This window comes from Lampris incognitus, chromosome 6, assembly GCF_029633865.1.
Source record: "Lampris incognitus isolate fLamInc1 chromosome 6, fLamInc1.hap2, whole genome shotgun sequence".
In the NCBI taxonomy this organism is placed as follows: Eukaryota; Metazoa; Chordata; class Actinopteri; order Lampriformes; family Lampridae; genus Lampris; species Lampris incognitus.
Genome location: NC_079216.1, coordinates 53,536,351 through 53,561,199, shown reverse-complemented (window position 1 = coordinate 53,561,199; position 24,849 = coordinate 53,536,351). Strand labels below are relative to the sequence as shown.

The 24,849-nt window shown below is 44.3% G+C and overlaps 1 protein-coding gene across 1 annotated transcript in view; it reads left to right on the top strand.

Moving 5' to 3' along the window:
• LOC130114130 (protein O-mannosyl-transferase TMTC2-like) overlaps positions 1–19,019 on the top strand; it is a 53,885-nt gene extending 34,866 nt beyond the window's left edge. Inside the window, exons 9-10 of the mRNA XM_056281904.1 lie at positions 5,196–5,259; positions 18,286–19,019. Coding sequence (XP_056137879.1) covers positions 5,196–5,259; positions 18,286–18,465 — 244 coding nt within the window. The 3' untranslated portion in view covers positions 18,466–19,019. The remainder of the gene's footprint in view (positions 1–5,195; positions 5,260–18,285) is intronic.
• Positions 19,020–24,849: the final 5,830 nt, after the last annotated feature.

Here is a 24,849-nt window from a genome sequence, read left to right as displayed (position 1 = left end):
CCAACCTTGGGGGGGGTCATCCCACGTCGTCCTCTGTGTGGAGTTTGCATTGTTCTCCCCGTGTCTGCCTGGGTTTTCTCCGGGTGCTCCGGTTTCCTCCCACCATCAAAAAGACACGCATGTTAGGGTTAATACTCCTGTCTGTGCTCCTGACTGAGGCAACGGAAAGAAGAGCTGGAGTTGGTCCCCGGGTGCTGCACAGCAGCTGCCCACTGCTCCTATACAATAGGATGGGTTAAATGCAGAGCCTAATTTCTCCACGGAGATCAATAAATTATCTCAAAATCAAAGGAAAAAAAATGCTGAGCAGTCTCGGTTTGTCTCTCAGATGCCGCCAAAATTGTCCGCCGGTGATGTCACTGGCGGACAATCCATGAATGTAATGTGAAAACTGTGAAGACTTACCTCCTTCGAGCTCTGAGGACCACCTCTGGCCAAAACTTGTCAGTAAGCTTTCATAAAGCATAAGAACATTGTTATATATTTACATTGACGGAATGCCAGCTTCTTTTTAATTTTTTTTTGGGGAGGGGGGATTTTCCCCCTTTTTCTCCACAGTTGTACCCAGCCAATTACCCCACTCTTCTGAGCCATCCTGGTCGCTGCTCCACCCCCTCTGCTGATCCGGGGAGGGCTGCAGACTACCACGTTTCTCATCCGATACATGTGGAGTTGCCAGCTGCTTCTTTTCACCTGACAGTGAGGAGTTTCACCAGGGGGACACAGCACATGGGAGGATCACGCTATTCCCCCCAGTTCCCCGCCCCCCCAAACAGGCTCCCCGACCAACCAGAAGAGGCGCTAATGCAGCGACCAGGACAAAAACCCATGTCTGGCTTCCTACCCACAGACACGGCCAATTGTGTCTGTAGGGATGCCCGACCAAGCCGGAGGTAACACGAGGATTCGAACCGGCGATCCCCATGCTGGTAGGCAACAGAATAGACTGCTGTGCTACCCGGACCCCTGCTTCTTTTTAATTTTGGTACAGCAGTATGTGACGTTGATGTTCACATTTTTCTTTTGCAATGAAGCATATTGGCAAACCAGGAAGTAAATTTTCATAATGACAGGTTGTCCCCCGGTGACCTCACTGGTGGACACGATTTTAGAAGTGTTTCAGAGACACACGGCACACTTCCCTAGTATTTTGGCTGCTAATGGAGTGTTATCCCTACATTATATATAGAGATAATGTTTGGTTAATAAGTTGACTGGGTACGTAGTGCTGCTGCCAGAAGAATCTCCAATAGCTAGATTGTAATAGATTACTTTTGCTGCACATGAAATCTGGTGACCGACACGCAAAGTAAGGGAGACCAAGTCAGTCTGATGGACTGCACTATCTGAGCTAGCATCTGAACCAGATGTGCCGCATGTCTGGCAGTCTCTCTAATCACCTGTGGTTCTGCATGCTTCAAGGACTTGAGTTATACCTGGCTGAAGCGTCTGTCTATATTCCCAGACAAAACAGTGGCACCCCTCCCACTCGGCTGGCCCTTGTTGAAAACGTTATTTGTTCATTAATTCATTAGTGTCGCCTAAAACAATGCGAGCCTCACGCTGCACGGCCCGTGTTGTGATTTGTGCATTTTTGTGTCTGCCGTGGGGTTAATAAACCATCCTTAGATTACTGGATGTCAGGGCAGAAAGACTGGTGGTTGAGTTGCTGATTTGAAATATGGTCGAGCATCTCTCCTCGAGGGAGTTGTTTTCATGCTCTCATGATTCATTTTTACCCCCTCCGTGTCGTCCTCCCTCTGTTCTTGATGTCTCCCCCTCTTCCCTGCAGCTGTTTCTCCTAGGGCTTGGGTTTAAACCCAGGCAGTGGTTTATGTTCTTGGCTTTCATTGACTTCTGTACTCCCACTTCCCAAGTCAGATAGCACTAGGAGGTCCTGCCTTTCTCCTGGCTGTAGTGCGGGGGGCTTTCCAGCTCTCCCTCGATAACGTGTTTCTACGTGATACTTATATCACCATGTTATATTTTTCCCCGATATTATTTTGGCAAACAAATACATTGTTGTGGTTCTGCTTGGACACGAAACCTATAGTTGTGCGAGTCTGTGTTTGGGCTGCACTGGAATGCGAAATGCTTCTTCACAGGAGAGACTGGCAGAAAATGCCTACGGTCTCGACACTGTAAACATGGAATCATCATATTCTATGTGTATAAACCATGTAAGTTAAAACCATGTAAGTTAAAAAATAGATGTTTGCTTGTGTGGACGCCTGGCTAGCGACACCCGTCTCTCCGCTGTGCATCACTGATGTGGTCGAACGGCTGCTTGGTAAACATACATGTGGCTTAAATGGCCCATTTGTTTAGAAAAAGCAAAAACAGTATCGAGTGTCCATTCTGGGGAGTAACTGGTGTGGCGTGTATTTAAAAAAAAATCAGTGCTTTGTGCTAACTTAAAAGTCACTTGTGTACAAGTTTTTTTTTTTTCAAAGCCGATAAAAAAAAGCTTGCATAATGGATGGATAGATTCAAAGAGATTTAGAAAAATTTAGATATCTTAACATATTACCAGGAAATGGACACAAGGTAGTAAAGGTCCATTATGCAGTAATTTATATGTTTGTGTGTGTGTTTTATGTATATATTATATATAATTATATACGTTTTCTAATTATATATCATATATATATAGCGTTTTTTCCGAAACCATCAATGGTGTTATAAGTGCTCAACTAACGAGGAGCGGAATATCAACACAGATACAGGAAAAAATGTTTGAGTACATTGCAGTACAGGCCTGTTCCGTGTGTCACGCACTCTTTTAAAAAATGTTTTTCCTGTATCTGTGTTGATATATATATATATGTGTGTGTGTGTGTGTGTGTGTGTGTGTGTGTGTGTTTGTTATATATATATGTTTTATGTATATATTAAATATAATATATGTTTTATAATTATTTATCTATATATGGATGGATGGATGGATACTACTACATTGGTGGCAGCGGTGGGATCCGGAAGTATGCGGAAGCATGCAGATCCTCAGAAGTCTCTTCGGAATGCGCGAATAATGAAGCAAGAGGGTGTGCCTCAGGGAGAGAGTGACTACTGTAACCTACAAAAAAACTCACTGGCCAATCATCAGGGGGTCGACCCCCTTTTGTCGAGTGGTTAGTGATGTCACTCCGTGGTGCAGTATATCCCGGATCGAATCCCGCAGTGGGCGGAAATATGCTCGGTTACATTGGTAACTGAGGCTATTTCCTATATATATATATACATACGTACATATATATGTATACATACATACACACACACACACATATATATATATATATAGGGAGGGAGAGAGAGAGAGGGGGGGGGGGTTTCCCGTCTATGGAAGTCTCTCTCACAAGACATTCGCGACATTGACTCTCTTTCAACCTTGAAATCCCATCTCAAAACGCACCTTTTCAAACTGACACATTCAGTCTGAGTTCTGTGCAGATGATGATTTTATACTCATCTGCTGTATTAACTTTTTATCATCTACCCTGCCCTGTTTTGATTTTATCTTTTACTGTGTTCTGTAAGGTGTCCTTGAGTGCTCTGAAAGGCACCCACAAATAAAATGTGTTATCATTGCATAGGAATAAATAAATAAATAGCACAAATCTGGCATTCCCAAGTGACCTCTACATATATAATGATGAAGTATTTTTCTACATTCATAAAATACGACAGCATTATGCTTACCATTACACAAGTACTGCTGGTGTACTCGGGCTGTTGGCCTGGCTGTCCTAAAACGGAGCACTTTGCCATCTATCTGGAACCATATGGATGAAGACCACTTAATAGGCCAAGACAACCCCAAATGAAAGTGCAACTCCGATGACCTTGTCCCCTTTCATCATCACGGCCCCGGGCCTCTGCAGTCAGCCGCCGTTGACTCCGTCCTTGGCTTTGTCAAAGTTAAACTGTTTGCAATGGAACAATTGTTACCATCAGTGAAATATATACAGCCGCGGGTCACAGGTTCGGTCCTTATTTAACATAGAAGCAATGAAAGGAAACGCCGGAGCCACCGGCCAGCGCATAAGACGGAATGGTTACAGATTCAGGTTATGAACCAAGACGAGGAGCATGATGGGATACATCATTATGCTGACTGCAGGTTTTCATGTCTGCAGGCTCTAAATGCCCGTGGTCTGCAGGGACTCAGACAGGCGGGCCATCTGTCCAGAAATCTATTTTCTTGCCAATATGGTAGTATACAGCATGTTGTGGTGTAGGCATGCCGTCAACACGTTTTGTTGTGTTTTTTGGGTAATACAGTCAAGTTAAATGTTGTGTGCCCTTATTCAGCACAGTAGTCCATGGTCTCTGTTGCTACGTTAGCCCTCGGTGACCTTAAACCAAGATCAACCAGAGCTTTTATTTGACTTTCCTGCTCTCTCTCTCTCTCTCTCTCTCTCTCTCTCTCTCTCTCTCTCTCTCTCTCTCTCTCTCTCTCTCTCTCTCTCTCTCTCTCTCTCTCTCTCTCTCTCTCTCTCTCTCTCTCTCTCTCCATCTCTCTCTATCTCCATCTCTCTCTCTCTCCTGCTCCCTATCTGTCTCTCTCTCTCTCTTTCTGTCTGTCTCTCCCTCTCCCTGTCTTTCTCTTGCTCTCTCTCTCTCTGTCTGTCTTTCTTGCTCCTTCTCTCTCTTCTCTCTCTCTCGCTCTTCCTGTTTTTTTGATATTTTTTTGTTAAATAAAGCCTTGTTTAAAAATTAAATGCTCTCTCTCTGTCTCTGTCTCTCTCTTGCTCTCTGTGTGTGTGTGTGTGTGTGTGTCTCTCTCTCGCTCTCTTAGCTCACTTTCTAAATAAACAGTATGTAAAGGGTGCTGCATGGCCCATCAGTCTCAACAGCCCTCATGCAGAAATAAGAATTCTCTTCATCCTTTCAAGTGTTTTCTGATAAGTACCCAGGAACCCAAGAAGTAAGACGATAGGTCGGCACTGGGCCGGGGGATCGGGGTTCGGTTGAACTAGAACGTGTTCGGCGGTGAGCGCTTGTCCGCGTGAGCTGCGACGGCGTGAACAGGATATTTGACTGGCCGTCCTTCTCCCTCAGTGCCATTCACTTTTTTTTGTTGTTATTTTCTCAGTGACCCCATAGTGCCAGGAAAAACACAAGTTCAAGGCCCCCTGTCTGAGGTTCGAGCAATAAAGATGAGTGATGATTGCCTCCCTGTTTTTCCTTTGCAGACAAGCCAGCCTAAATGAAGCAGCCGAGAAGTACTACGGACAAGCGGCAAGCCTGAGACCCAACGTGAGTACCACCGCCACAACCACCACCGGGGAATAACCCCTTACTATTATTCAGCTTGATGGACAAGATGGACACAAAGTCCCTTATTTGAGGGGGGGGTTCTGTCCAATTATCCCTTCCATATTACTGCCCGGCCTGTTTTTTGTTGGGTTTTTTTTCCACAGTACACCTCATTGTCAGTGGAGCTGAGTGAAAAACATTGTTTGGGTTTTTACTAAACCTGGAGGCTTATTTGAGCAACATCCATCAACGGCTTCAAAGAAAGAGACGGGGGGCAATTTTCAGGGTGGGCGGATTAAAAAGAATAAGGATAATAACTCTTAGTCGCGGAGCTTCTGGCATCTGGGAAATGAATGGGTTTCAGTATCTGAGACCTCAGATGGTGAGGAGCTGACTTGTTTACTCAGTCGGGAGCAAAACAGGTCGGCTCCGCGGTCGCCCTGTTCGCTGCCCGTGTCCTGATTAGAAGACGTCCCCTCCGGATTAATGACACGCATGGCTGACGTGCATCTGGACGAGGTAATTTAGACGCCGAAGTTTTGGAAATACTTCTGCAATCACGCTGCCCAGCCACACTTTTAAAGTGTCAGAAAGGGATAGTCTGAAGTTTGCACGGTGGAAATACTACAGCTCCTTGTTTCTTCGATTACGCAACGTGAACACGGCACCATGCGCTCACCTCAGTATTTTAGAGAGATGTTGAACATTTTGGTAATTTTGTTAGTGAATTCCAGATGTGCCATAAGAACAATCATTTCAGTTTAAAGCAATACATAAATAATATGAGGGAACCAAAGGAGTTCAAGGTGATTTGCAGTGCTTTTTTTTTAGACCACAAGTCTGTACACTGTAAAAAATAAACCTGCTGGTTTAATTTGAAAAAAGTAAGGCAACCTACCACAAGTCCTTTTCTGACTAATCTCAGCTAGAGTGTGGAAAACTCAAATGATCAATGGTCACTTCTCCATAACATGGGGCTACGCTACCTAAGAGCCACAGTAAAGACAGATGAATCCGATGTGTGTGTATGTGTGTGTGTGTGTGTGTTTGTGTGTGTGTGTGGGGTCAGACCCTACACTTGACTGGTTAACGTTGTCGCCTGTAGTGCAGGAGATCCAGGTTCGCGTCATGGCTGTGGCGGTTCCCGGGCTGCCCCCCCCGAATTCACTACATAGGTGTCAGAAGTGGGATGGTGAGACCGCGAGGCCATCGGAAGTGCCTGTGCCCAGAGGCGTGAGGGAGCTGATATGCTGAAGCGCGGAGATGCGCTTCCCGAAGAAGGGGGGAAGTAGTGTAATGACCACGGATAACTAGACACACTAACCCTTGGCTAACGGGTCGGACCCTTTAGTCGACTGGTTAACTTAGTCACCTGTGGTGCAGGAGACCCGGGTTCGTGTCACGGCTGAAGCGGTTCCCGGGCTGCCCCCCGAATTCACTACACTGATGAATTCATCGGATCTCTCTCTTTACTGTGGCTCTTAGGTAGCCCCCATGTTATGGAGAAGTGACCATTGATCATTTGAGTTGAGATTACACAGAAAAGGGCTGGTAATAAGTTGCCTTCCTTTTTTGAATGAAACCAGCAGGTTGTTTTTACAGTGTATATCACTGATAGTATAGACGGCTCTCCTTGCAGTGGATATACAGTTAGGACAAGAGAGATACTTGAAGGACCACTTGAAAGCTATTATACAGCCAAGCAAGGCTACTTGACCCACAGAGCTGCTGCTGCTGTCTGCAGCCACCACAGTATCTACTGATCTCCTACACCAACGATATGAAACCTGCTCAAAAACTTTTTGTTTCAAACTTGGAACTTTTGCTTTTGCAATGTTAATTTTTCTAAGAAAACACCATCAAGAGGGCGTTCGGGTAGTGTAGCGGTCTATTCCGTTGCCTGCCAACACAGGGCTCGGCGGTTCAAATCCCCGTGTTTCCTCCGGCTTGATCGGGCGTCCCTACAGACACAATTGGCTGTGTCTGCGGGTGGGAAGCCGGATGTGGGTATGTATTCTGGTCGCTGCACTAGCGCCTCCTCTGGTCGGTCGGGGCGCCTGTTCAGGGGGAAGGGGGAACTTGGGGGAATAGCGTGATCCTCCCACGTGCTACGTTACGTCCCCCTGGCGAAACTCCTCACTGTCAGGTGAAAAGAAGCGGCTGGCGACTCCACATGTATTGGAGGAGGCATGTGGTAGTCTGCAGCCCTCCCCGGATTGGCAGAGGGGGTGGAGCAGTGACCCGGATGGCTCGGAAGAGTGGGGTAATTGGCCGGATACAGTTGGGGGAGAAAAAGGGGGAGGGGTCAAAAGAAAAAAAACCCATCAATTAAATGTCAGCATTTTTATTACGACTCTGACAGTATCGATTGTTACTTGCTTTACTTAATATTTGCCAAAATACAAAAAAGCACCAAGTCACTGAAGAAAAACAGCAAAACAAAACCAGAGATTCATTTCTTCGGTCACTTGGAATTTAAATGGGAAAATCCGGTGATTAAAGACGCTTTCGGAATGCTTTGCCAGGCACATTCTCGTCTCTTTAGTCCTATTCATCAAGGACAGTTTGTATAAAATCCCAACACAATTATCCATTCAATCACAAAAGTCCCTGTCATCCCCGTCGCATTTTTTCTGTTTGTCGTTGGTGGATCAGATGGTTTGACTTGATGGTGGAATGTTGTGGCCGTTCACATTTTGAAGAGCGCACTGTGGCGATGCGGAGACATGGCCCAAACCAGCCACTGTCGAGTACAAATGTGGGTATTTTTGTCAACAAAATGACAAGTACGACCTTGTAATTGACTTGCGTTTACAAATTCGTACTTACAAAAAAGCACGGCCATCTGAATATTTGTTGTTTGACTTTTTGTGGAGGCTAGGTTGGGTTAAACGTCTGCAGCTTTTGATGCATATTATATGGAGATGTGCAGTTGCACCGTTTATGAGGATTCATCTGTCGTGTTACAATAAACAAATAATCTGCTGATGGGGAAATTGACCAATGGGAAATGCGTGGCGAGGATGCTTGTGTTCTCCACATGTTTGTTTCAGGAGCAGGCTGTAATCATTTTCATGTGACAGCTTCTTGGCATCCTCGATCACGAAGACATGCATTTGATGTTGAAGTCCAAACACGGAGGCACTTCTAAGCCCCCCCGCCCGGTCACTTTTTGGTCCGGACCCCTCCTCTGCTACTTGTATTACTTACAGCTGAGGCATGATTATGACAGGGAGAATTGAGGAGGGTCGTTCATCTTCTTTAGTGTTGTCCTTTGTTCTTTCCGATGTGACATGACTTAAGCCATGTACCCTGTCCATCATCATTTTTCATTTTTTTACCACGCTACAGCTCAACTCCTCTCTGTCCAAAAAAAAAAAAGCACCGGTGTTTCATATCGTGCACACATTTGAGATGACGATTGCCTCTATGTGAGGAATGTGGTAATGTAGTCCTACTCCCCCCTCTCCAGAAGTGCATACTTTATATTGGTCAGTCTCCACAACCTGTGGACTTTGGAGTATGAGAGCTTGCCATTCCAGTGACACACACTTTGCCTAAATTTCTAGTTTGTGTCATTATCTGGGCTTATAGTCGGGCCGTGCCCCGGCCTCGCCTGTTCATTTGATTTGTATGGTTTTTATATCTGCTCCTTTAAAGGCCATGCTAATATACTTCACATCTGGCTGTGCTTCTGAAGCTACATGCCAGGTTGGGAAGGGTAGGGAGACGAAAAGGTTACAGAATGGCAGGAAAGGAAAAAAATAAATAAAGACTTTTGACCGAAAATTGTTGAGTGTTGCAGGGAGACGTTGAGCGGGGAAAGGCTATGGAAGCTGGACGATAGCAAGGGTAGGGGTATAAATTAAAAAAGCCTGTGTTTTGTGAAGTAGAGGGAGGAAAGCATGGGTTAGGGGGTGACGTGGGGCGGGGGGTGTAGGGCAAGGGCAGAGGAGGGGGAAGCAAGGCGAGGGAGGCAAGAGGTCTGCATGGGCGGGGGGAGAGAGAGGTCTTTTGAAGCACTGCTGCCGCAGCTGCACTGAGAGGAAAACCAGGAGTCGGGTGAATTCCTACCCAGAAAGCTTTGCTCGGTCTCACATGTGCTCGATCCCTCGCCTGTGAAAGTGCCGCGTCTCTGCTGTGGAGGATCTGAGGGAGGGTTTTATTCGGGAATATGACGGTGTTTTTATTTTTCATATTTCGCCCCATAAGTCATCCTCTCCTAGACTTCCAACCTCAATTTATCTCCATAGCAACTAAATTGAGACGGGACAGTTTCACCAAATGCATCGCAGATCCTTCTTCACACACACTTATCAACCCCTCATCCCATCGGTGTGCAGAAAACCTATCTAATGTTGCGCTGACATGATTTTCTACTTGTAACTAAATCCTAACAGATGCATGGCAACTCACTAGACAGAATGATGACCTCTGCACTATATGAGTTTGCTATGCTTGACTTTGTAGCATTTTTTTTCTTCTTTTTTACTCAGTTTTTATTTCTGTTTCAGCAACTTATACAGTGCAGTTTAACATTTAACATGAATATAATAGTTTTCCTTTTACGGTTTCCGGCTGAGTAAGTATAATTGTTACAAAACATGAAATGAAAATAAACGACAAGGACTAAAAAGTGAATTAAGGCGGATAAATTTAAAAATAGAAAAAAAAATAGAAGAAAAAAGAATATAAACGATAAAAAGGAGACACATGATGAAAGGGAGATGCACACAGATGCATGCAAGTGAGGTGTAGGCACACTTTGCATGATAGATCCTAAAACACCCACACAAATGAGCGGAGACCCCATCACCATCACCGACTCTTTTCAATTCCTTGGAATATACATCAGCAATAACCTGAAGTGGAAAATTAACACTGAACACATCACTGCAAAAACTCAACAACGACTTTACTTTCTTAGGCAGCTTAAAAAATACCGGATCAAACATCAACTGCTCATTCTGTGTTACTCAGCCAGTATCGAGTCCATCATAACATCTTCTATTACAGTATGGTACGGCGGCACGGACAGTCAAACACGGAAAAAACTGCAGCGGATTGTCAACAAGGCATCCAAAATCATAGGCAACCCACTCCCCTCAGTTGAATCTCTACATAGTCACTGGGCTGTAAAGCGAGCAAAGAATATCATCTCCAACCCCTCACATCCTGCTCATCACCTCTTCCAGCTCCTTCCCTCAGGGAGGCGCTACAGGTCACTGTCCACCAAGATGAAATGCTTCACAAACAGTCTAAATCCTCCCTATAGTCCCCTCCTCACACACCACTGGCATTAACACCACCATTCACCTAACTGTTATGTGTGATATGTTTATTTCTGTTATTGTGTAACTGTATTGTTCGTGATAATATGTGGAGTGTCTGATGATGTCCATGTACGTATTGTGCTGCAGAGTTTAAAGTGTACCAAAAACTAATTCCACCGGCCTCGATCGTGCGGCTAATAAAACAATCTAATCTAATCTAGATGGATACAACACATTTTAAAACGATGCAAGCAGGAATAGGGAGATGCAGTGTGGATTGGATTATTTTATTGCGTTATTAGGGCCATTACACAACTCCACTATGAGTAAAATGTTGGTTTTTGAAGCCCCAGTGAGGAGTATGTTACCAGTTCCATACCATAACTTGGTTTAAGCCATTTTTTTGGGGAGGCGGGGGGAGCATGCCCACAGGCCAAAGAGGGAGCATCGGGAAAATATAATCTGTCCATAAAACGTTTTAGTATTTCCTTTACCAGGTTCCAAATGTTTGAAATTCACAGGTCTGAACGTCAGTTTTAAGGTCTGCGTCCTCCATGTGATATACAAGGGGATGTAGTCTACTGGTAGTTCCCCGCGGGGCAAGCGGGCTGTAACTGCTGTAGTAGACTGCTACAACTTGCTCTAAATTGGGCTGCTCTGCGGTTTGAGTGGCTCCATCCATTTTGAGTTATGTTACCTGGTGATTGGTCTGACCTCTGCGCCTCTGGGTGTTTCAGAGGAACACTATCCTTGGGCATCTCCATTAGTGGAGCCGGGGAAAATTTCACATCAGACGCGGCTGGAAGCCTGGTAAAAATAACACTTTATTTAAGCAATTTGTCTTGAGAGGCAGTGTTAAATATCGTTTTAGATCAGCAGCGAGGCATCGCCTGAAATAGTACACCAATTACAGGGGTGCTGTGATGGGTGTACTGGTTTTATGAAATACGAGTAACACAAATTCTATTTACAAAAAAAGAAAGAAAGACAGGAAACATTTAAGAAATCTTACATTTTCAATTAATGATTATCATAATAGCACTACATAAATATAATCTATTATTATTATTATTATTGATAATGATTATAATTAGAAGCTATTTTAGTTGAACAAAATGGGAGCGATAAATGACATGTTTGAAGGGTGACTGTTACCAAACGGCAGCAATTTCCGAGATTACTCGGCTAATCCGTAGTGAGAACCAGAATGATCTGTTTCATAAACAGGCAATATCTGAAGTATGAACATGTGGTACATTCATGATAAAATCACAGATGTGATTTTATCTGACATCACGCAACAGGATATTTATTCTCGTACAGTCAGTATTTGGTATAAAAAATATCCAAATAATTAAATTAATAAGAATAATAAGAATAATTAAAGAAAACAAATAAATGTATTATTTAAATAAATAATTATAAAAAAATAAAAGTAAAAAATAAATAAAATAAAAATGAAATAAAATAATAAATAAAATTGAATAATTATATTGTTATTGGGCTGCCTGCCGCCCGATAACTGCTGGGATAGGCTCCAGCATCCCCGCGACCCCGAGAGCAAGATAAGCGGTTTGGATAAAGGATGGATGGAAATAAATAAATTAAATTAAATAATAATAATAAATAAATAAATAATAATAAATTAAATACGAATTAAGAAGCAAAAAATATCCAAAAATAAAAAAAAGTGGCCTTTCCGCATTATTTTGTCGCTGATGCTTGAATGGGTAGGTCAGATAAGGAGAAATTTATTAAAACTGCTTCAGAGTTACTCTGGCTATACAAGGCATGAATACCGTCTTCTCCCATGAATAGAAATTTCATCATGAAGACAAGTTGGGACTTCTATTGCAGGCTGATCCATTGCTGTAGTTCTACAGGAAGCAGAAGGCACGGTTTGCCGCTTCCTTGGGGCACTACATTAACAAGCCGTGAAAATGAACATCTATCTGGCGGTCAAATGTTTTGACACAGTTGGAGTCACCGAGGATGAGGCGGTAATGTTATTCATGCCAGCCTTTGCGGCGGCCCAGGAATCTGTAGCGAATGTGTTGTTATGTGCATTGAGGGACAGTGGGTCCCCTCCAAGGGACAACTGGATTATTCCACGGCCCGTTTGATTTATTCATCAATTCAAACGTCTACCCTCTCCAGCACCACTCCCCACAAGGGAACCGGTACTATTTGCCATATTGTTCCTATTGAATTTGTCATGCATGGAGCATCACTCATATAACCTTGACACTGGGATAACAGATGATGGGTGCACTAGAAATGGGAGGAAAGGCCTTGGGAAGAGGAGGCGTGTGTCCAAAACAGTGTGGGTGCATAAAGAAAGATAAATGGTCATTCTTTATGAGTGTTTGTTGTTGGTGTCATCTATGTATTGGCATCCTCTGTTAAATTATGACTATTCCAGAATTCTGATAGGGTCACCTTTTGAGGTGTGGTGGTACCTTCATGGGTTATCCAAAGGAGTTGAATCAAGTGCAACTGGACTTGGTATATATCCGTGAAGACGTTTCGCCTCTCATCCAAGAGGCTTCCTCAGTTCGTGCCTTTCTGACTATACCAAGCTAGTCTGACTGGCTGGTGACGAGACTCAGAATTTATCCTCTTGGAGTCGTTGTCAGAGCTATAGATGTCCATGGCTCTTTGTGTACCGATGTTTGGCCGCGCCCGTCATTATTGGAGCTATTGATATGCGTGGCTCTCCTGTGCTCCGATGTCCAGCCGCGCCCGTCGCCATCGGAGCTATTGATTTGCATTTGCTTAGCAGCGACGGTCGTTGGGGGTGTTAGTTTCAACTTCATTATTCAGTGGTCATGAGTCGTTGGAGCCGTTAGTGACCAACTGTTGTTCTTGGAGGCTAGGCTTCTTGAGTCTCCTGGTATGGGTAGAGATGAAAGGACGGCATTGTAAGTGGGAGATAGGTGGTGTCGCAGACCTCCTCCTCTGTTGAGGGATGTTTTTCCCAGTTTCGCATAGATGGCTTCCTTCACCCCTCTTTCAAACCATCTATCTTCTCTGTCCAAAATGTGTATGTTGCTGTCTTCGAAGGAGTGTGTCTTCTCCTCTAGGTGTAGATAGACTGCTGAGTCTTGTCCTGAGGAGTTTGGCCTCCTGTGTTGGGCCATTCGTTTGTGTAGTGGTTGTTTGGTTTCTCCTATGTATTGGTCAGTGCAATCCTCATTGCATTGTACAGCATACACCAGATTGCTTTTTTGGGTGTGAAGTACACAGTCTTTGGGATGAACCAGTCTTTGTCGGAGTGTGTTGCTGGATTTGAAGTATACCGGGATGCGGTGTTTGTTGAAAATTCTCCTGAGTTTCTCGGAGACTCCAGAAACATACCGGATGACTGTGCTCTTCCTTCTGTTCCTTTTCTCCTCGTTGCTCACCTGGTTGGTCTTTTTGGAACGTGTTGCAGTTTTCACAAAGGTCCAACTGGGGTAGCCGCAGGTTTTTAAAGCTCCCCTCAGGTGTTTGTGTTCTTCTCGTTGGGCCTGAGTGCTGCTGGGCACATTGTCAGCTCTCTGTTGCAAAGTTCTGATGATGCTCAGTTTGTGTTCCAGAGGGTGGTGTGAGTCGAAAAGTAGATATTGGTCTGTGTGTGTAAGTTTCCTGTAAACCCCAGTGTGGAGGCTCCTGTCTTCCCCAATGTGGACATCACAGTCCAAGGGCAAACTGTTGTTCTTTACGTCTTCCCTTGTGAACTTAACGTTCTTGTCCACTGAGTTGATGTGTTTGGTAAACGCTTGCACCTCTTGTGTTTGGATTTTGACCCATGTGTCGTCCACATATCTGAACCAGTGGCTCGGAGGTGTTCCTCTGAAGGAGTTCAGGGCCCTGTGTTCTACCTCTTCCATATATATAAGTTGGCCATGATGGGCGATACTGGTGAGCCCATTGCACAGCTGTGTATAATGGGATGTGTTTTGAATCAAACTGCCGTCTATTACTGTGTACCTTTATTGGCCCATGGTGCAAATAGTATCACTTGGTTGTTTGACACTTCACACTCTACATTTGACTTTTAGCACCCAGAGTGTAGGTTGTTGATCAGGAATCAGGAACATTTTGACATTTCATTTCATATACTTGCATACATGAAATTAAATGAAATGTTGTTTCCCCCAGCCCACAGCAGTGCAACACAAAGACAAAAACACATTTCCAAAAACTGAAAGAACACATTATATCCAAACTAACACATATATCCAAACTAAACAAGAAAAAAAAAATCAGTGTCCAAGAGAGCGAAATCTAGCCAGGATGACTGTCGGAACTGCCGGTCTGCATGGGCTAGCAGTTAGCTTAGCCTGCCCCGCTTACGTGTCCAGTCAGACTGCCCATGGTGTTTCCTCATCAGGCGCAGCTCCGGGCAGGGCCATGGTCCTTGGACCCAACGGATGCAGCAGATCAGGCTCGCTCAGCTGATCCAACGCCAGATTTCCCAGCCAGACACCTTCAACACACCTCCCCGCGCTCTGCACGAAGACACCAAAAACACAATCAATGCTAGGCGAGGCTGCCGCTAGACTGCCCTTGGTGTTATCTGAACTGCCAGTCTGCATGGGCTAGTAGTTAGCTTAGCCTGCCCCTCTTCTGGGTCCTGTCAGACCGCCCTCGGCATTTCCTCTTCGGATGCAGCTCTGGGCAGGGCCATGGTCCCTGGGCCCATAGGATGCAACAGACTAAGCTCTCCCAGCCATTAAACAAACATACAAACTTAGATGCAGACATGGACAAAGACACTGCATGGATGGTACTGGGTGAGGCCGCTGCAAACGTTAATGCATGCCGCCATCTAGATTTGATTAAATATCAGTCACTATAAAGCAGCCTTTCATTACACCACTGTGGTTTGTAGTGCATACTATATTTTTCCTTTTTTTTTTACATTTATAAAGAAAGTAAACTAAGTGGATAATGTTCTCTGTTTTTATAACACACAAGTTTTTGAATATCCATGCAGTAACACTTGTAGGACATTTCTCAGTTTCTCATCAAACACCCCTGGCCTTGTAAAATACCCTTAATTAGCTAACGGGCCATGAGAAAGAAATTATGGCTTGTGGTAGTCACAAATTGACAAGATGCCTTAATCATGTGTGAGTTCATGTGGAAATGATATGTGAGGTTACAATCGCAGAAACGTCCCAAACAGAGCAGGAAAAGCACATCATTACAAGTTTTATTGAAACAAAAATGTTTTTAACCCTTCCTGTTCCTGATCTGACTGCAATTCAAAGTCATTGATGGGCTCTTTTCCTTGTAATTGCTCATTTTAAAAAGTAGCTACTTAAATGGATTAGGCATCTTTTCCACACGCTAAAATGGAGATCAGATGTGGCCCCCCCTCCCTCGGCCGGTGTTCCTACCCCGTAGCATTAACTGTGATTGTGCGCGGGACACTTTCTGTCCTGATGACTCAACCTTCGGACTGGCGCTGGGATTTTCTCTTGTGGCAGCAGATGGAATATGCATCCATCTAGACCCACTTCAAAGTGGTGGTTGCTCTGTCTGACATCTGTGGTTGCAGAAAGGACAGGGTGACATGCAGAGTTGCATGGTAACCAAACCCCAAAACACTGACCCACGGTCTTGATGATCAGATGGGCCGGATCCAGTTCTGTTTCATGTCAGGACTGCTGTAAAACCACAAGGGATGAAAGGATGCTCTGTGACATGGACTGTCTCAATTCAGACGCCTCAGAAAATCATGATTTATTTATTTATTTTTAGGTTTTTTTTCCCCCTGCAGATCTGGGTCCATCCAATATGGCGTCACCCTGGCTGCAATTTTTTTTCTCCCCAATTGTATCCAGCCAATTACCCCACTCTTCCGAGCCATCTTGGTCACTGCCCCACACCCTCAGTCAATCCGGGCAGGATTGCAGGACTACCACATGCCTCCTCCATACATGTGGAGTCGCCAGACGCTTTTCACCTGACAGTGAGGAGTCTCACCAGGGGAACATAGCGTGTGGGAGGATCACGCTAGCCCCCCCCCCCCCCCGAACAGGCACCTCACCGACCAGAGGAGGTGCTAGTGCAGCGATCAGGACACATACCTGCAGACACAGCCAATTGTGTCTGTAGGGACACCCGACCAAAACGGAGGTAACACAGCAATTCGAACCAGCGATCCCCGTGCTGGTAGGCAACGGAATAGACCACTACGCTACCCAGATGTCAAAAATCACTATTTATACCTTTGGTTCTTGTATCAAGTTCCCAATGAAATGTACCTACCTGTGTTTCCATCTGTCCTCAGTTTTGGGTCGTGATCACCGAATACTTTGTGCACTGGAAGCGCTGGAGGAAAGTAATAGTGATTTGGTTGACAGAAGTAGACAGAAATCAGGCTCTTGCTTTCAGAAAGAACATCCATTAAAGGTTTTCCCCGTGATCAGCTTCTTCAACTTCCCACCCCGATATGTAAACCATTTCTAATGAACATTCGCTGCATGAGCCGTCACATTTGGCTCAGTGACGGAGTCTCTCTGCTTTCCTTGTTTGTTAATTATGCATAAACGCAACGTGTAGATGGTTCGTACATAAAGTAAATGTTACCTCATTTCATTATTCACCAAACGTCCACTCTGCATCTCAGACTTGGTTGTTTGAACGTTTGAGATTTTGATGCAGTCCTGCTGTCTAAACAAGCCATTAGCTGTGAGTTGATGACTTGTTGTTTTATGCATGTCAGCAGCTCGGTCTCGGTTCTTCTGCATCTGAACCACATTACTTGCATTATGTTGCGCTACGTAATGGCTCAGTGTAATTTTGGAAAACAAACTTTACAGCTGAGCTCAAAGATATTTTTTGCGATATGCGTTGAAATATTTGATTAAAAATGAGTTGCATAATTTCATCAGATATAAAGCACACTTTAAGTTTCAGAAGCTCCATTTGCAAAAAAAAAAATACATATATTACTCTAGCTATGATTATGTTATAGGGGAGAACAAGGAAGTTGTCCAAGAACCCATTAAACCACATTAAATTATTCATCAGGGTCCGGGTAGTGTAGCGGTCTATTCTGTTGCCTACCAACACAGGGATCGCTGGTTCGAATTCCTGTGTTACCTCCGGCTTGGTCGGGCAACTCTCCAGACACAATTGGCTGTGTCTGCGGGTGGGAAGCCGGATGTGGGTGTGTGTCATGGTCGCTGCACTAGCGTCTCCTCTGGTCGGTCAGAGAACCTGTTTGGAGGGAGGGGGAACTGGGGGCAATAGCGTGATCCTCCCACGCGCTACGTCCCCCTGGCGAAACGCGTCACTGTCAGGTGAAAGGAAGCGGCTGGTGACTCCATATGTATCGGAGGAAGCATGTGGTAGTCTGCAGCCCTTCCCGGATCGGCAGAGGCGGTGGAGCAGTGACCAGGGTGGCTCGAAAGAGTGGGGTAATTGGCTGGATACAACTGGGGAGAAAAGGGGGGAAAAATCCCCCAAAAAGTAAAATATTCATCAGGTGCACAAGGATATATCTCTTCAAAAGTAGTCATGAAAAAGTGGTCCTTGCTAGATTTCATTTTATATCAAGCAGTAAGCGTTAGCCCAACATGACTGATGGGCCCAATTCACTTCACATTACATCCTTTGCAATGTGACTATTTCACATGCCTATATTGTAACGTTATGCATATATTGCAGTGTTGATTCTGAAGCAATATATTGTCAACTCTACGTAACAGAATGTATGCCTGTAAAGGTGACTTTTGTTTTTGTTTTTGGTGTCCAGTATCCTGCAGCTCTGATGAACCTGGGGGCAATCCTGCACCTCAACGGGAAACTGCAAGAAGCAGAAGCCAATTACCTTAGAGCGCTGCAGCTGAAACCAGACGACGCTATCACCCAGTCCAACTTGCGCAAGCTGTGGAACATCATGGAGAAACAGGGCCTGAGGACCATGGGGCCCTAACCCACCTGCCTGTCTGCCATCTGTGCACCAGATCTGGGGGAAAGGACAGGCCCGAGCGCCTTCTTTGCTCTCCGCTATTCGTGGAGCAATGGAAAAAGAATCAAGGGAGAGGTTTGCTCAGTAGAGCCATTACTTGACCTTACATGCCTCCTGATGAACCCCGAGTTCCTCACCTCAAAGCCAGAAGATTTATCTCCGAGGAGTTTTTCACAGTTTGGTGACACTATGTAATGTTTGGACTCACTAGAACTTTTATCCGAAATGAATGGTCTCACAGGATCCGTGTTTTTCTTCTGTTTTATTTTTCATTTGACTTTACTAGAGCACTTAAACTTGAAGCCAGGCCATAGATACTTCCTTGAACTCTTGGCAAATTAGGTTTTGGACATAAAAGATATAGAGAGGCATTTAAGGTCTTTCTGGGTGAAATTAGTTTTGGGGCAGTGCAAAATTAAAAATACTGAGAGGAAAAACACACCCAGAGCACTCTTCTGAGAGTATATTCCCTGGCCACTCAACCACGTTGTTATGAAAAAATGTTTTTTCCTGGTAATTCAAGCTAATATGTCTGATTGCATGGCAACCAGCAACTCCAAATTACTCTCCTTTTGACATCTGTGATTGCTGTGTCGGTGTAATCTTTCAGAGCCTCCATAGATCATTTTGAATACGACAACACACAAAAGTATCGTAATAGACATAATGAAGATATGAACGATAACAATGTTATTGTGAACCAGATGTAGCTGATATTGGAGAATTCCTAAGAACTTGAAAGGAAGTATTTTCTTTAAACTTAATAATCCACTACGCCCAACTAAACCCGTAGACTCTTGAAGCGCTCACCATTTTCATTCGTAACAGTTTCTAACAGTTGGACATTGCCGAAGAAGTAGTGACAATGATCTTGATGCACGCTCAATAATCCAGGTAAGAAAATCACAGAAAGTCAAATCAGTTCATCTGGTCGCAACGTTTATTGAGAGAGATACGTGTCATCACTCATCTAAGTGACCTCTTCAGTCTCAACTGACTGCAGGTATCCCCACCCTTATAAAGAGTCAAAGAGGCCATCTATGTGAAGAGGAACGACCATCCCTGAACTGGGGGAGGCTAAGAGTACATCTGTCGCCATTTTACAATGCTGTGATTGCAACCATTCCCCAATCCTCTGTGAATAGTACACATGGCCATTGCAACTCTAGTTAATGCTCACAGCAATTTGCATGTAAAACTGGTCATTGTTTTTGGTTGTTATGCCACTATATTGTTTATGGGGGTGGGGGATACCTGCAGTCAGTTGAGACTGGAGAGGCCACTTAAGGCCCAGACACACCAAACCGACTAGCAGCGATGAAGGCCGACTGTTGCATCACCTTGCGTCGCCTGCCGTCTGGGCCAAAAAGTACCACTTGAACACACCACAAAGACTACATCCAACGGCCAACTAGCATGTACGTTCTGCACTGATTCGCTAAACTGAACAGCCAATCAGAGTGACGGAGTGATCTCTAACCGATGGGCTCCACCAATGCAACATGTTGAATCGGCTGAAAAGCTGCCGACAGAGGTCCGACTAGTGCCGACGGTGCGGGACACACTGCAAAAACTAGGGTCATAGACACTCACTGACAGCCTGACATTGGCCGACCATCAGCCTGGTGTGCCAGAGCCCTTAGATGAGCGATGAAATATTTCTCTCAGTAAACGTTGACTCCAGATGAATTGATCCAACTTGCTCTGATTTTCTTACCTGGATTATTGAGCATGCTTAAAGACAGATGAACTGATTCAATTTTCTGTGATAGTAACAATGGTGTTTGATTTCAAAAAGAGAAAGCAAAAATCTATAAACAATAATCCGTATTATGATTAAAAGACAGTAATGATTTTACATCATCTTTGTAATGCCTTATAATAATCAAAGGTGTGAATCTACTCCTTGGCTGTAGCATATAATATAAGTAGCATTGTCATCACTATACAATTGGCACTTTGTTCCATAATGGTAAATCACCAGGGCTGATTGCGTCTCGACAAAAAGTAAATAAATAAATAAATAAAAAGCTATTGACGAGAAATGCTGGGCTACTTCACGATGGTACACAAGAACACACCTGCTTTAACTCTTAAAAGTGTAAAAAGTTGCAGACACGGAAGAGGCACCTCACCTCAACGCCTCCAAAGCTGAGCTGAAGGTCTCTGAAAAGAGCATACGAAGCTGTAAAGTAATTTTCTTCTAACCAAATAGCTATCTTACCGAGGCAGTCTCTCTCATAACACAGCAATGCACATTCATAATTTGTGTAAGGGAATCATTAAAATGTAAGTTTTTGTTTTGGGGGAAAAAATTGATTTTATTTTATGTGTTTGTATAAATGAATCCTAATATATAGCTAAATTGTGTACAGTATACAGTAAATCATGCTGCGAGAAAGTAGCCGGACTTGCAACAGAAACTCACTTAGCAAGTATGGTTTGTTATAATATGGTAGAATACAAACACCCCCCCGCCCCCCAGCTAATGTCAGCAAAAAAAAAAACTCTAACTTCTCTCATCTTCGTCTTAAGGTCTCGTTTTGTATATACTCTTTGTAATTAGCATCCGTTTGTTTGCTGTCATCAGCATACAATGAAACGGTCGCTGAACAGCACCTTCCTAAGCAAGACTTGCGTATTTGTAAGAGGCTTAAAAAAATTCTTCTATCATATGTTGTTACCTGAAAAGCTCCTTGAGTGTCTGTCTGTAGTTTATTCAATTTTAAGTTATTACTTTGGGTTACCTTGGTAACAAAACCAGCTGGCACTGTGTTTCACGTGTATAATGAAGGAAGTGAGTTGATATGATTTACACACATTTCACTATTTGTTGTCATGATTTTTCAGTCATTGTCCAATATTCAGTATTAAACCAAGTCCCCAGACCCATGGATGGATGCTAAGGAGGCATACCGTTTATCAAGAAACGAGTTCTATGGGCTGTATTTCCCTTTTTTTTTTTTCTTGTAAAATTCACATTCCCTTTAGTCTGGATGGTCAGTGCTTTATGGAGATGATATATAAGTTGCCTTGTTCTTTCTTGACATAAAGAGAAAAAAAAGGTGTCCCACCTGGTACATGATCCCACTACTTTCATTTGTCACCAGACAGGTGGGCATCCATTTTGATTTTGGGTGTATGAAGAAAAAGTTGGATATCGTGGTTATTGGTTGGTTTCAGTGGTTGTCAAAGTTGCGGTCATGGCGCTGTCAACGCCGTTTTGTATTTGACTATAGTGGTCATTTTAACTGTCAGAAGTAAAAAATTTTGTGACGGATAGCTTCAGTATTCGTTCCTCTCTCACACACACACCCCACGCTCAGAAGTTGTGCAGACGTCATTGGTGTATAAAGTGTTTACAAGTGAACACTGATCATTGTTCTCGCTCGAGTGAAGATAGGAAACATGTTTCACTCTGTGTCTCTGCTCAGGGATCTCAAGTGGTAGGTTAATTGCAGAAACTTGTTCACAGAAAGTTTACTAAATTAAAGATTTATTTTTCGAAGTTGTTGTATTTGTATAAATTATCAAGATTTGTAGCCTTTCCTCTTTTTGTAATATAAAAATGAGCAATGTGCCAGAATAGACTTTTCCCTATGTTGCTTTTTCCACAATAAATTTATGGTGTTCTGCTTTCCTTCTTGTGTACCTGTGAGTTTTTCATGCCGGTTTCGGAGAGCTAGAACACCTTCAAGAATTTTAATTTCATATGGACTTTTGACATTCAGTGCCATACAAAAATCATTTCCCTTGGCTGTGTTTAAAAGTATGCGGTCCCATGTCAGACTTCCTTCATTTTCATCTGGGATATGAGACTTAATAGGGTGGTCCGGCTTGCTGCGGAACAGCTTTTACAAGGCATTTAAAGTTCCCCCTGCAAATTTGCTAAAACGTGTCATAAAATCAGCTCAAATGGATCTCCTCCACTTTCATCTCCGCACAACAAAGAGGAGATCTAAACCTTACCATATGGAAGGGGTAACACAGTGTCTACATCTGGTGTGTCCTGATTCCTGCCCCCCCCCCGACCTAGACCCCGCTGACAAGCCAAAGACCCTTCCCTGGGAGTGAAGGAGCCGGGCCTGTGATGTTTCTCACATGTGTACGTAGAAGGTCTGCTTCCATGATGTTGAACCCACCACGGTGCCTGGCGTCCCTTACTGGGTTGGAATGCACACACGCCGGCTCAGATTTTTCGGTCCGATTTCAAATCTCGTTTTCCATACGGCAGGTGTACCTGCCCCATCGTGACAAACAGAGAAACGGTCCGACTTGTCCAGATTGGTGGGCTCCAGAGTCACGTTACAAAGCCAACTCCTTTCTCATTTAATTTTGTAGGCCCCAGCGGAAATGGGTATTTCCGTATCTTATATTTACCATATGACAGTTCAATGTCCCGCGTGCCATTTGAAAACTGAATGACTGTAAAATCCGAATCAGGCTTGTTTCCCTGTATATAAAATAAGATTTTTTTTTTTGTGGGCTGTTTTGTGAGGGATATTTCTTGGTTTGCAATTTAACTGGAGATAAAATTGGTCAAAAACTTGGAAGCACCCCCCCCCCTTTTTTTCTCCCCAGTTGTACCCGGCCAATTACGCCACTCTTCCGAGCCGTCCCAGTTGCTGCTCCACTCCCTCTGCCGATCTGAGGAGGGCTGCAGACTACCACATGCCTCCTCTGTGGAGGAGTTGCCAGCCGCTTCTTTTCACCTGACAGTGAGGCGTTTCGCCAGGGGGACGTAGCGCGTGGGAGGATCACGCTATTCCCCCCAGTCACAGATGGCAAAGCCAGGTCCAGAAAGTATAAATCCGAGCCATGTATTTCTTACACCCGTGTACTAAATCAGCTGATTTCGTTACCCTATCAAGCTGAAGAGTGGGGTTGATTAGAATCAATTAGTTTAGTACATGGGTGGAGCAAATACATGGTTAGGACTTTTACTTTCTGGACCTGGATTTGCCACCTCTGCCCCCAGTTCCCTCCCTCCCCCAAACAGGCGCGCCGACTGACCAGAGGAGACGCTAGTGCAGCAACCAGGACACATACCCACATCTGGCTTCCCACCCGCAGACACGGCCAATTGTGTCTGTAGAGACGCCTGAGCAAGCCGGAGGTAACGCGGGGTTTCGAACCGGCGACCCCCGTGAGAGCATTCTGTTTGACTTTGCACTATAGGCCAGCTATGATTCTTATTTTATCTCCCTTTATCCTAAGCAAGTTTCATAACTAATATAACAGCATTAATCTTTCTCAACACTCCCAGAAATATATACGCTCATTATGCACCTGGTTTTTATCAACACGGTTATCACCCTGACGGATGGCAGGAACATTGTGCATTGTTTAATTCTGCAGAGTTACAGAGAGGTACTTGAAATAGAAAGGTCAGAACCTCCAGGAAAACCATAACCTAATTCAGCTTACATTTTGTTTGTACGTGCAACATTTCTCAAAGGACCGGCAATGCTGGAAAGTCTCTGGAAGATCAGTGCTCTTGCTAAAGGTGGCTTTGCAGAGCAACACATGCATCAGAAGTTAGCTGAGCTCTAAACTCTTGAATCTGCCGGAATATTTCCCGTCGAAGAAGAAGATCGTATCTCCCGCAATTTGATTTCCTGTTCCTATATCGGAATATGCACGTTTCTATCATGGCATAAGGCTTTAAAGTCCTGGATTCCCAGTGTCCGGCATCCCACAGAGATAAATAACATCTGTCTCCCGCTCCATGACCTACTTCATCACGTTATAATATTACCTCCTGAACCCACAGAGGTAGGCACTGGTGGAGAGGAGTTTACCGGGTCCTTATGGCAGAATTTTTCTCATTATGTTTTGATATGGCGAGGCTGCTAGTTGTTATCAGGCAAATATATTGTGGTATGTGCTGACAACCTATCACGTCTTTGATCTGAGCAGCGTGGGCCAAGCTCCGCGAGTGAGGAGTCGCTATCTCCAGAATAAATTACTGCGCCTGATTCCTCTCCTTCTGGACCCAATAGCCTCTGTTATTATTTGATAGAAGCGGCATTAGGTTAAGGTTTATGCCCGGAATACTTGACTCAACAAAGGGGCATCCTCCTCTCCAAGAGGCTGCTTCACATTACCGAAGGTGGTTTTCTTTTAATATTGGCAAAGGAAATTGCCTTGCTTCGGCATTATGTTTCTGTGCTGCATTTTGTTGCCTACTGTGCTGCAGCAAAAACTCCTGCTTTAACATGCCATGAACAAAGTTAGTGCATGTTGGGTTGAGGCTTTATGCAACTTCTCACCTCGGTGCAAATGCCAATTTTGACGCAACAAAGGAGGTCGCCTATTTCAGTCACCTGTATGGATGGGGCTGGAGGG